This window comes from Diceros bicornis, chromosome 16, assembly GCF_020826845.1.
Source record: "Diceros bicornis minor isolate mBicDic1 chromosome 16, mDicBic1.mat.cur, whole genome shotgun sequence".
Classification (NCBI taxonomy): Eukaryota; Metazoa; Chordata; class Mammalia; order Perissodactyla; family Rhinocerotidae; genus Diceros; species Diceros bicornis.
This window is the reverse complement of record NC_080755.1, coordinates 45331213-45344160: the sequence shown is the minus strand read 5'-3', so window position 1 is coordinate 45344160 and position 12948 is coordinate 45331213. Positions and strand designations below refer to the sequence as shown.

Sequence of the window (12948 nt, the reverse complement as noted above, 5' to 3'; positions counted from 1 at the left end):
CTAGAGTTATTCAGCTCCAAAGCTGCTCTTCAATTTTTATTATCCAATAGATACCTCTTTCCGTCCCTGCATTACTCTACTATCTCTTTATCCACTCACGCAACCACACGTTCATAACCTACGGTCAGCAACACGTTACCTACAGTTTAAGAGTTAAGAGTATAGGTTTTCAATTTAAGCAGAATTAGATTTGAAGTTTTACTCTAGCACTTATTAGATACGTGACCTTGAAAAATTTGCTAGCCCTCCCTCTACCTAAGTTTTCTCATCAATAAAATGGGGATATGTACATAAAAAATGTTATGAAGATTAAATTTGAAAAAATATATAAAGGTATTTTTTCTTATCACGGAGATTTTTTTCAGCTTTATTGAGGTACACCTAATATGCGAAAAATTGCACATACTTAATACATAGATTTTGATGAATCTGAACATATGCATGCCTCCATGATACCACCACCACAATCAAGGTAATAAATATATCCACTGCTTCCAAAAGATTTCACATCCTCTTGCTTTTTTTATAGTAGAAACACTTAGCATGAGACCTACCTTCTTAACAATTTTTAAATGCATCACATAGTATTGTTAGCTATAGGTACTATGTTGTACAGCAGATCTCTAGAACTTATTCCTCTTGCATAACTCTCACTTTATACCCCTTAAACAACTCCTCATTTTCCTCTCTCCCTCTCCCTTGGCAACTACCATTCTATCCTCTGCCTCTGTTTGACTATTTTAGATACCTCATCTAAGTGGAATCATGCAGTATTTGTCCTTCTGTGACTGACTTATTTCACTTAGCATAATGTCTTCCAGGTCCATCCATGTTGTCGCAAATGGGAAGATTTCCTTCTTTTTTAAAGCTGAATAATATTCCATTATATGTATATGCCACCTTTTCTTTAGCCATTTGTCTGTCAATGGATATGTGGGTTGTTTCTCTGTCTTGGCTGTTGTGAATAATGCTGCAATGAACAGGGGAGTGCAGTTATCTCTTCTAGAACCTGATTTCAATTCTTTTGGTTATGTACAGGAGTGGGATAGCTGCATCATATGGTAGTTCTATTTTTAATTTTTTGAGGAAACTTCATACTGTTTTCAGTATAGCAGCTGTTGTTAAAGTGGATCTTGTTGTTATCATTGCTGTAAATGTTAAAATTATTTTTACTATCAATGATCTTTTATAGATTCACATAGTAGCCAGAGTAATTCACAACAAAGCGATCTAAAGATGACAACATTGTGTAGTACAAAGAGCATATAACTAGGAGTTGGAATGCCTGCAGTCTAGTTGGGATCATCCCCTTAACTAGTGGTAGATCGCAGCAATGTTACTCTTCAGTTCTCAGTTGCCTCTTCTGTAAAACAAGAACTTTGAATGAGATGAATGGTGTGGTTCCTATTCTACTTGTAGGGAACCTATGATTCAATCTCAACATGTGTATGCTTATGAGTGTGCATGTGTGTTTCGTAGGTGCTTCTAAGTAAATTTTATTCTAAAGGAACTACGGTGTAGGTAGCAATGCTTTTACTTAGCTGTAAAAATATTTTATTATTAAAAGCATATTTTCTTCTGCCTGTTTCCACCCCCACTACAAAGTGCCTTCAAGCTCTGTAATTCTTCTATTTCTAATTTCTTAGAACTTATGATAAGTGATAGTGTATTATTCAAACAATATAATTTCCTTTATTCCCCTAATGTTAACTTTTTTATAAAATCCTATGTGATTGTTTCAATTTTTTAGTCCATAAAATACCAACACATGTTTATCACTATGTTTATTCTACATTGGTCATGAAACACAAGGAAACTTTTAAATTCAATTCTAAACAACCTCCTCTGAAGAGCACTCAAAAGTTAACAATAGTACTTTAAAATTTAGTTGACATGGGTTCCCACAATAAAACTGATAGGAGTGATTTAAAATTCTTGTTGTAACTCTGAATTACTTTGTTATTGCAGATGTCTCATTATCCTAGTAAAAAACACACACAACAAAACCACCTGTCTGACAGAGGATCGTTAAAAAAAAAATGTTTGAGTCTCTACACCTGAATATTTATATCATCCAAATGAAGCATTCTGGCCTTTCCAATTTCCTAAAAGCCAAATCAATATATCCATGTATCTTACATGTATTGAAAACATGGGGTCAAATCCTATACATTTTAAAGTGCTGCAGATTCATATAGAAAATCAATTAATTCCGCATACTAGAAAGTTCATAAGTTACTAAATATATCCTGGGGACAGGTCAAAACCACAGACAATCTGCCAATGTGTAGTATTTCCTGGTTCCTTGGTGCTTTGTAGCATTGAAGACATTCCCACAATATCTAGAAATGCAACAGGAGTTACTAAGCTGGGTCACAGAGCAGGGCAGGGGAAGGCAGAGGCTCTGCAAAACTTGTTTAATGTTTTTAGGGTATGAAGCTATTCTCTGTCTGTTTTTATTTCTTCATTTCAAATTAAAAATGAAGTCTGTGACTTTTTGCAATAAATATCAGACACCATTACGAATATAACTGCTCAGATTACATTTGCATTCCCAAATTCATTTTATAACTATTGAAATGAAGATGGAACAGTATGAATGAAGGCTTCAAATTTGGAGGCCAGATTCCTACAAATCTATAAAGATGGGAATCGGCATTTGTGAACTATTCCAAAAACAAGCTAATTAATTCATCCTACTACTTTGCTTTTGGCTCTGATGATATTAAACCAGAGTGGTAATGGGTTATCCCATGCTGATTAGAAGCTCTAATTGTCATGCATATTTTAGAAGAATAAAAATATAGGACTGAATTATTTATTTTTGAATAAATAAAGTTTATTAGAGAATACAACTAAAAATTATTGCCCTTGAGAGGAAAAATAAAAGGAGTCTGTAGTGAGTCGCATAATGTCCCCCCAAAATTCACGTATACTTGGAACTTCAGAATGTGACCTCACTTGGAAATAGTGTCTTTACAGATATAATTAGTTAAGAATCTTGAGATGAAATCATCCTGGATTTAGGGTGGGGTTCACATCCAATGACTAGTGTCCTTATAAGAAGAGGAGAGGACACAGAAAGACAGAGGAAGGAGATGCAGAGATAGGAGAGATGCATCTACAAGCCAAGGAATGTCAAGGATTGCCCGCAACTATTAGAGGTTAGGAGACAGACATGGATGGATTCACTCAAAGCCTCCAGAAGGAACCAACCCTGCCGACACCTTTATTTCAGACTTGCGGCTATTTTTTTTAAATGATTTTACCCTCTGTAGAGAGAAAATTCTAAAAGTTTACATTTATTTAGGGAGTCAGTATCTTGGTTTGATAATACTGAGGTGAATGTGTTAAATTCCATTTGCCAAAAAACTCATAAACACTAAACAATTCACATTGGCAAGTTCTTTGGCCATGTGGCTATTATTATAACCTTCATTTATTCTCCAGACCACTCCTTTCTCAGCTGTTCAGTGGCATAGAGTTAGTTTTAGCGGTAGGAAATCTTCAATTCGGGTACTCAAAAGTCATAATATGACATCAGAGTCTTGGCTTTTTGTTTTCCACCTTACAAATTAAATTAAAAATACACATTTTATTGTTGTTACAAAGGTAAGCAAAAATCACTATTAATATTTGGGTATGTATTACTCTAAATATTTTCCTATGAATTAATGTTTTTTGCCTTTTAAATATGAACTCATGTACTAATACTGATTTAAAACTGAGTTATTCACTTAAGAATATGTTTTAAATATTTAACATGTGATTTAATATTTTTACGTTACATCGTTATCAACAGATGTACAGTGTTCCATGATATGATTTTGTCTGAAATTTCTAGGTAACTGCCTATTTGGATACTTGGGGTCTTTTTTCTTTTTATTTGCTATTAAAGTAACAGTACAATGAACATACTTAACAGTTAAAAACTTTGCAAAAAATATGGCTGCAGACTTGGAATAAACTAGAAGCAGAAAATCTGGATCATACATTTATGAAGATACACACACAAACATGCACACACAACTACACACATACACACACAAAGATATACACGTAGATAGATAGATAGATAGATAGATAGATAGATAGATAGATAGAGAGACAGATAGATAACACATATCTTCACGTTGCTTTCCAGAAAGATTCCAGAAATTTTCTGTCCCCCAAGCAGTATATGAGAGTTTGTATTTCTCTCATATGCTTTCCAGAACAGGGTGTCATCATCTATTTTTATCTTCATTACTTTGATCAAAGAAAAATGCTAACTCATTTTTGTTTTAATTTGCATTTCTCTACTGTTAAGAGTGAACATTTTATCATGCCATTGGCTATTTATAGTTCTGTAAATTGAATATCCAATCCTTAGTTTTTCTACTGGAATGCTCATCCTTTAATTAATTATTTTATAAAAAGAAGTATATTTTATATTTCCAATCTTTTTCTTTGCGAAGGAAAAGCAATGAAAAAAAGTTTCAGGGCTTCAAAGGCCTACATCTATCAAAAAATAAGTCTTGGTGCTTGTTTCAGTAGCACATATACTAAAATTAGAATCATACAGAGAAGATTAACATGGTCCCTGCATAAGGATGACTCACAAATTCGTGGCCCATATTTTTTATGATATATATGAAAGTTGTTAAGAGAGTAGATCCTAAGAGTTGTCATCACAAGGAAAAAAATTTTTTTTCTTTGTTTGCTTTTCCTTTTTGTTATATCTATATGAGATGATGGATGCTAACTAAACTTATTGTGGTAATCATTTTACAAGGTATGTAAGTCAAACCATTATGCTGTATATCCTAAACTTATACAATGATGTATGGCAATTATATCTCAATTAAACCAGGGAAAAAAGCTTGGATTAAATTATTCTTACCATCTCTTCTTCTAGTCTAATGTATTTTATGAATTATACTAAAATTTTTCAGCAAGATTTTTCAATTTTGGTGATGTCTTTCAAAGTAAACTACATGTTGTGCTAAGTATCCCATTGAGCACATTTGCTTCACTTCACCTTCAATTATTTTAACCTCTTTCTCATCGTTTCATCAGAGAAAAAGACACAGGATCTTGGCTTTTCTTAAGCTTTTTAAATGGTACAGTAGAGTGCCATGACTTCCGCTTAGATTCAACAATACCTGCCCAGGAGATTTTGTCTAGATATAAAACAAGTACTGTGATTTTTGGCAGTCTGCCTTGGAAGCACTCTTGCCATGATGCTAAAATTCTGTAGGCATAAAAGGCAAAATCCAGGAGGGAAAAATACAGGTTTAGACCAAGTCTCAGAGTGTGGGTTGAACAAGTACAGGTTTCCTCCACTATCTGAAAATTCGATTTTCTCCCCTTCACTTTTACAAAAGACCTATATTAGTATCTGTTTTCACTAACCAAAAGAAATCCAAAGAGGATTTTCGCTTTTACAAAAAAAAGGCAAAAAGTGAAAACAACATTCAGCGTTTGTTTTGCGGCAAGCCTTTATAGAGGCCAAGCAGTCAAGGATACTGCCATATTTCAAGACTTTCACGTCAGCCACAGCAGACGACAAACCTCCACCTTCAACATCAAGGCAAGCAGACATAGAAGAAGGTGTAGAAGTTAGTGATCTGCCTGCCCTGATGGATTCAGAGGATGATGAGATGTTGATAGATGACCCTCTTCCTCTCTCACCTACACCCCAGTCTCCTGTACCTCATGCCACCCCAACCGCCCATGACTCAGCCTAATACACCATCACCACTTCCACCTCTCAGGCTTCCAATGTGCTCGCTGTCTTTTCGGTTCTGGTAAGTGAAACTACACTGTAAATACATGATTTCTACTTTATATAGAGTATGTATTTGTCACATCATCCCTGCTTTTACCGTATTTCAGTGTGAATCACACACTGATTTCAAATGAAAATTTACTGAGTACTTTGCTATAGAGAAAGGAATCAGTAAGGAGTTACTTTCTTCTTTCTCTTTTGCAATGATAGTTTACTTTATCCATTAGCAGTAAGTTGTGAGTTTCAGTTTGTGTATTGTCCTGGACCCAGTTTATGTTCCACTCCAGGTTTGCTCAACTTCACGCACCAAACTTTGTCGTGAGCTGATGCTATGCTTTGCTTCCCAAGCCCCTGGCAATAGTTGATGCTCTTCTTAGGGCTATAAAGCCCTGAGTACCGCTGTTACCCTAAACCAAGTCATGACCTTATAAAGTGCCAACTGACAAGGAGAGACTTCCATGTTTGTATGTTCAACAGAAGCTCTGGCTTCCCAGCAGGCTGTCTGGAGGTATAGAATAGTTAACAACTTGTTGGTGGACCTTGACCAACGATGGACAAGAGAGAAACTGCTCACACTTCCTATCCAGCCATTGACTATGAGACATAGTCCTTCATGTGGCTGCTCCAGAGATACCGCACAAGGACAAGCAAGCTCTGTGTTTGTTCTAAACTTGTGGCCAGATTAATAACATGCCACCATTATTGGTTTCTCATCTTCCTTGGCTCACTTCCTGTGTTCCCTCACCCTTGCTTTCCTGGGCTTGCACCCCCAAAGGCATTATCTTGAAAGCCTGCGTCAGTCTCTGTTTTCTAGGAACCTGGAGTGACATGTCTTAAGGGTTCCAATAGTTAAAGGAAATATATGATTATTCATTTTATAAAATAAAAAGCATATTCTCTAAATATTGCATGGAAACTGGGTCCAGTTTTCATAGAGAAGCTTGACCCACCATGAGTCCCACCAATACAGCTACAAAAGTGAATTTACTTTATTTTTTTGGTGAGGAAGATTAGCCCTGAGCTAACATCTGTTGCCAATCCTCCCCTTTCTAATAAGGAAGATTGGCACCGGGCTAACATCCGTGCCCGTCCTCCTCTACTTTATATGTGGGATGCCTGCCACACCATGGCTTGACAGGCAGTGTATAGGGCTGTACCCAGGATCAGAACCCACAAACCCCGGGCTGCAGAAGCGGAGCATGTGAACTTAACCATTACACCACTGGGCTGGCCCCATGAATTTACTTTTATGCTTATGGAAAGTGAAGTAATCTCTCTGTTTATTCAAAAACTATCCTTCTCCCCATTTTCCAACCCCATCTTCACCCCTGGAGATTAGGAGAGGGGTAATCAAAGTGACTTTCTTAGAACTATTTGATTAGACGACTTTTAAAAGTTATTTAACAATAGGATTTATTGCTGACTCAACAATGCTTAGAAACTAATATGGATAAAAAAATCTATGAAACATTTATGAAGATGATGATCCAGAAGGAAAATATGTAGTGAAAGCATTATAGAGAATATCAAGTTAAAAAAATAAAGGTTATTCTTGTTCACACCAATAAATGTCACCTGCCAGGGAAAATAAAGAAAAGAACGTTCTTTTGAAGTGAGAGTATATTTTATTCCTAAAGCATTTAATTCATCAAAACCTTGCAAGACTACATCATGTGAACACTGACCTGTGAACAGGTACCAGAGGTTGTTTGGCTCCAGTGTTTCCATCTCGCCTCTGCGGGTCGTCTTTCTGTGTCGAATTTTATAGCCAGTAATAAATCCATTTTGTGTTCCTGATGGAGGAGGCAGCCAGCTTACTTTGATACTCTGTAAAATAACAGATAGAAATTAAAACATTGGAGAAAGGAAGGACAACAGGACAGGATCAAAGAAACGACCCAAACCAAACCTAAGTATGAATAAAAGAGAGAGGAAAGGAGGGTTAGAGATTGCTATTAGAGCCAAATTAAATCCATTCTTACAATCTGGCGGTATTCCTATTTGTCTGATTTTGACAAAAATACACAATTCATCTGATTGATTACATGCATTATCTCCTCTCCGGTGCAAATGACACCAAAATGACAGTAAAATATTCTAGAGGATATAAACCCGTAAGGAAATAGAGAATAAGACTCCAATGGATGAGAGATGTTACCAATATTTAGGAGGTGCAAATTGAGGGAAGCGTGGTGACTGAGCCAAAGGAGAAAAATGAAACCTAAATACCTCTTAAGAGATATTAATGCAAACAAGGTGATTTGCATGACAAAATTCAGGACGGACTGGAAATTGTTGCTTCCTAAGTACCTTGGAAGGCAGGGCTGAAGCGTGATGCTGAAATAGGAGATGAACTGAAGGTCCTACCCACATGCAGCAAAACCAATCTACTAACTCTCCCTGACCCTGGAGTAGCTGGGAGCTTTATTTTCTAGGAATATTAAAACAGAATTCACAGGTTCAGAGATACCAGGCACAGAAGAGAGGAGGGATGACACAGACATAAGACACCCAAATCTTCTTCCCTCACCTGATACCTAGAGCAATGACAACTAGGTGTATACTTCCCAGGCAGAATATCAGATAACTGCACTCTAGAGAAAATTATAAGTTTGGCCCTAGAGAAAACAACAGCCAGGTCCCTGATCAATCCCCCAACAATGAGGCTCTCACTTAATAACCCTCACTCATGCCCTAGAATTTGCAATTGGCAATCAGTTTTTAGTATTTCATTTTCATGTAAACTGACAATTTAAGACTACCAGATATCAAAAATGCTTTTAGCATAAAAGACAGAGGAAAAAATACATGAGAACATAATGACACTTGAAGGAAATAGCACTAATGCTTAGAGCAGAAAAAGGATCCAAAAAGCTGTCACTAATACCCTGATAATCTAAGAGAAGATATTACATCCATGAATAGGATAAAAATACAGGAATAATGAAAGCTTTTTTTTTTAATTGAGGTCATTGTTTTATAACATTGTGTAAATTTCAAGTGTACATCATTATATTTCAGTTTCTGCATACACTAGTTTCCATCCATCACAATACATATGAAAGATTTTTTTAAAAAGCTGATGACAATTATAATTTGGTCACACAAATGAAATATTCAATAGATCAGTTGGAAGATAAAGTAAAAGAAATCTCCTAAAATTCAGTGGAAAAAAAAGACAATCATAGGAAATTGGAGAGAAAAGACAAGAAATTAGAGGTTTAGTCCATAATTTCCAACACCCAACTAATAAGGTGAAAGAATTAAAAAGCAGGAAAAATAGAACGCAGAAAATTAGCAAAGACAACCAAACAAAAACCCTTCCCCCCAGTAAAAACCTTGCAAAACTGGAAGGCTTGAGACCCCAGTACATGAAAAAGAACCCCATCAAAGTGCATTACTGTGAAATAGTAGAGCTTCAAGGGGGAGAGAGGATCCAAAAGCTTCCAGAATGGGGAAAAAACAGCAGGTCACATAAAAAATGATCAGGAGTAGGAATAGTAAGGAGTAAAATTTCTCACCAACATTTGAAGTTAGAAAACAATAGAATGATACTTACAATTCTAATCCTAAAGGATTTTAAAGCTAGAATTGTAAGGCTAGACAAATAAATTATCAATTATAAAGAAAATATAACACAAGTGAAATAATTGATCCTTGTATAAGTACAAGTATAGGGATATTTCAGATCTACATGGTTTCAAAGATATCTTCCATCTGTGTTCCCTTTATCATGAAGCTAATGGAGGGTTTGCTTGAGGTAAATAAGAGTGCAAATTGGGAAAGAAAAAGATCTGAAATCCAAGACAGAGAACCCAAAACTGAAAGAAAAATATGGAATTTTTCAGTGAAGAAAATTATAATATGATATATGATTACATATGACGAGTTAGACTCAAAAGAGTACGTACTGTATAATTCTATTGATATGAAGTTCAAGAACAGACAAAACTAATCTAAGTAATACAGATCAGGACAGTAGTTGCCTATGGCATTTGCACTGGGGGACTGATTGCCTATAAGTAGAAGGAGACTTTCTGGGGTGATGCAAATATTCTGCATATTTATTTCACGTTTGTTACATGGATGGATACAACTGTCAAAATACATTATTACAGGCTAAATTGTGCCCCTGCTCCAAATTCATATGTTGAAGTTCTAATCCCCAGGACCTCAGAATGTGACTATATTTGGAGACAGGGCCTTTAAAGAGGTCATTAAGGTTAAATGAGGTCATTAATGTGGGCCCCAATCCAATATGACTGGTGTCCTTATAAGAAAAGAAAAGAAGATTAGGACACAGATACACAGAGGAAGACCACATGAAGACACTGGAAGAAGACAGTCGTCTATAAGTCAAGGAGAGAGGACTCACAAGAAACAACTCTATTGATACCTTGATCTTGGACTTCAAGCCTCCAGAACTGTGAGAAAATAAATACCTGTTACTTAAGTCACCCAGTCTGTGGTATTTGTTAGGGCAGCACTAGCTGGCTAATACACTTATGGAACCAAACACTTAAAGATTTGTGTATTTCACTTTGATTAATTGCACCTCAACCAAAGAAGAAGGAATAGAAGGACAATGAGGAAGAGGAGAAGGAAGAGTAGCAGGAGGAAAAAAAGGAAGAAGATTAGGGATGGGAAGTGGGGACGGAGATGTGTAAAAGCGCTAAATTCTGACATAAAAACAAATCAACAGATGCTATCTAAAATTGGTGAATTAAAACTAGTGAATTAAGGGACAGCTACATAAGCACATTATTGAGAAACATAAAGGTAAATGCCAGAAAAGAAATGAAAGCCAAAAGAGATGAATATGGAAGTTTGAAGGAAATGGGAATAGGGTTTAGGGAGGGTAGGGAAGGGTCTATTGATTTTTGTTATAAGCCTACTGGTACTGTTTAACTTTTTAAAAAATAGTGTGCATGTAATATTTTGATGAAAATTTAAATTAATTTTTAAAATAAACACACAAAATTGTTCTTTTGAGGTGGTAGAAGTAAATAACTGATTGTCAGAAAGAGGCCAGACACAAACTCAAGGAATGGATTTCTGAGCCCCCTGGCCACAATCCTAGGACCTTTCCGACCTCATTTCAATCATACGGCAGTGTAGCAGAGGCAGAGCAGCATTCTCCAGGGAGACGGAAGTCTGAGACCCTTCTTCCAGATCTACTACAAATTGAGAGTGCTTTACAAATGAATAAGCTCCTTTCTAAAAGGATAAAAAACTCATCTAAAGTCACAGTTACTTGCTAAACACAAACAATTTCAAAAAACTTGCCAATTACAGTTGATTCTCATTGTTTGCAGTAGTTATGTTCTATAAAGTTGCAGCGAACACTGAATATTGAAATAACACTCCTAAAGAAAATACAGGTTTAGGTTCCTATGAGTCTTTCGTTACATTTTTGTCAATTCATCAATACATAAGCTTGTTTTATGTGTTTTTCTGTTTAAAGACGCCTTATTTGATATTACTGTTGATTCATTAACATTGAACTCATGGCCGGCAGCACAAGAACTCATGTCTGAATGAAGCTTGTCTAACTCATGTATTTTCTCCACAAGGCAGATCACAGCCTTCTTGCACTTAGGAACACTAGACAGCACTTCAACACTACACTTGGGTGCCGTTTTAAACAGTGAAATCCTCAAGGAAAAGCAAAAAAAAAAAAGAAAATGCAAAATATGTGGCACTTATTTGACTGCAAAAAGACACTTCTCCAAGTGTATTTTAAACAAAGCATTCTGTTGAATAGAGTATCTCCTTGTTCAACCTTAGCTGGGAATGTGTACTTCTGGAGACTGAAATTTTTCACTGCCCTCCGTGTGCACATGTCTGTGAATAACTGTAAAGGTATTGTGGATATTGTTGTGGGGTTATGAACAAATTTTAGTGGGTAGGCGAATTTGCAGCCAGCCCTGGTGGGCTAGTGGTTAAGATTTAGGGCTCTCACTGCCACAGCCCAGGTTCTTTTCCCAGTCAGGGAACCACACCACCCATCTGTTTGTTGTCATACCATAGCAGCTGTGTATTGCTATGATGCTGAAAGCTATGTCACTGGTATTTCAAACACCAGTGGGGTCACCCATGGTTGACAGGTTTCAGTGGACCTTCCAGACTAAGACAGACTAGGAAGAAGGAACTGGCCACACACTTATGAAAAAATTGGCCATGAAAACCCTATGAATAGTAGTGGAACATTGTCTGACACAGCACTGGTAGGTGAGAGGATGGCACAAAAAGACTGGGAAGGGTTTCGCTCTGCTGTACACAGGGTCACCAGGAGTCGGAATGGATTCAACGACACTAATAACAAGATGAATTTGCAAATATAGACTCTGCAAATAATCAGGATCATTACTGTAATTATGTAACAAATATGTTTTAATAATTTTAGAGAGACTCAGTTAAATAGAATGAATATGATTTTAAATTGTCAGAATGTATTAAAAGAGTATGGCACTACAGAGATCATTTACTTTGTCCCCACTACCCTTTAAACGTGAAAAAGTAAGTACCACTCTTATTAATACCTGTTAACACTTTTTTCACACTTACTATAGACCTGGCAATGATCTAAGCACTGTACATATCTACATGAGTTATGTTTTTTATCTTCACACTGACTCTAAGAGTTAAGATCTGTTATGTCCTTTGTACAATCATGTAAACTGGGACACATAATAGTTAAGCAACTTAAAGCCACAGAGCTCTCTACACAGCCATAGAGATAGAGGCAGGATCTAAACTGAGATAATATGAATCTGAAGCTAGCATTCATTCCTATTTAATATTGCCTTCCACAAGAGTCCAAGAGGCTAGGAGTCTAACTCATTCCATTATATTCATTCAAAATATAACCGCAACTCTGCTGTGTTGCAAGGACTATCTTTGGGACTATGGAAACGCCCAGATAAGTCATGGTATATCCATTCTGGCAGAGGAAATAGATACATAAACTAATAATGAAAACACAGTGCTAAATGCTAAAATAATCCTAGAAAATAACAACGAAAATATAACAGAGGAAGATATTAATTCTCTCATGTGGTCAAGAAAGACCTTACAAGAAGCCAATCCTTAAAGTGTGAGTAGGATTTCATGGAGGGGATAGGAAAGGTACTTAAGACAGAGGGACTATCAAGAGCAAGCTCAAGGTGTCACAACAA

General features: G+C 36.3%; 1 protein-coding gene and 1 non-coding gene across 2 annotated transcripts in view; one reads left to right on the top strand and one right to left on the bottom strand.

Annotated features, from left to right (window-relative positions):
* DCC (DCC netrin 1 receptor) overlaps positions 1 to 12948 on the bottom strand; it is a 1099744-nt gene that overhangs the window by 192808 nt on the left and 893988 nt on the right. Inside the window, exon 13 of the mRNA XM_058557158.1 lies at positions 7456 to 7597. Coding sequence (XP_058413141.1) covers positions 7456 to 7597 — 142 coding nt within the window. The remainder of the gene's footprint in view (positions 1 to 7455; positions 7598 to 12948) is intronic.
* Positions 4521 to 4622, top strand: LOC131415514 (U6 spliceosomal RNA). The gene has a single exon (XR_009222479.1). It is a non-coding gene; the product is annotated as a U6 spliceosomal RNA (small nuclear RNA).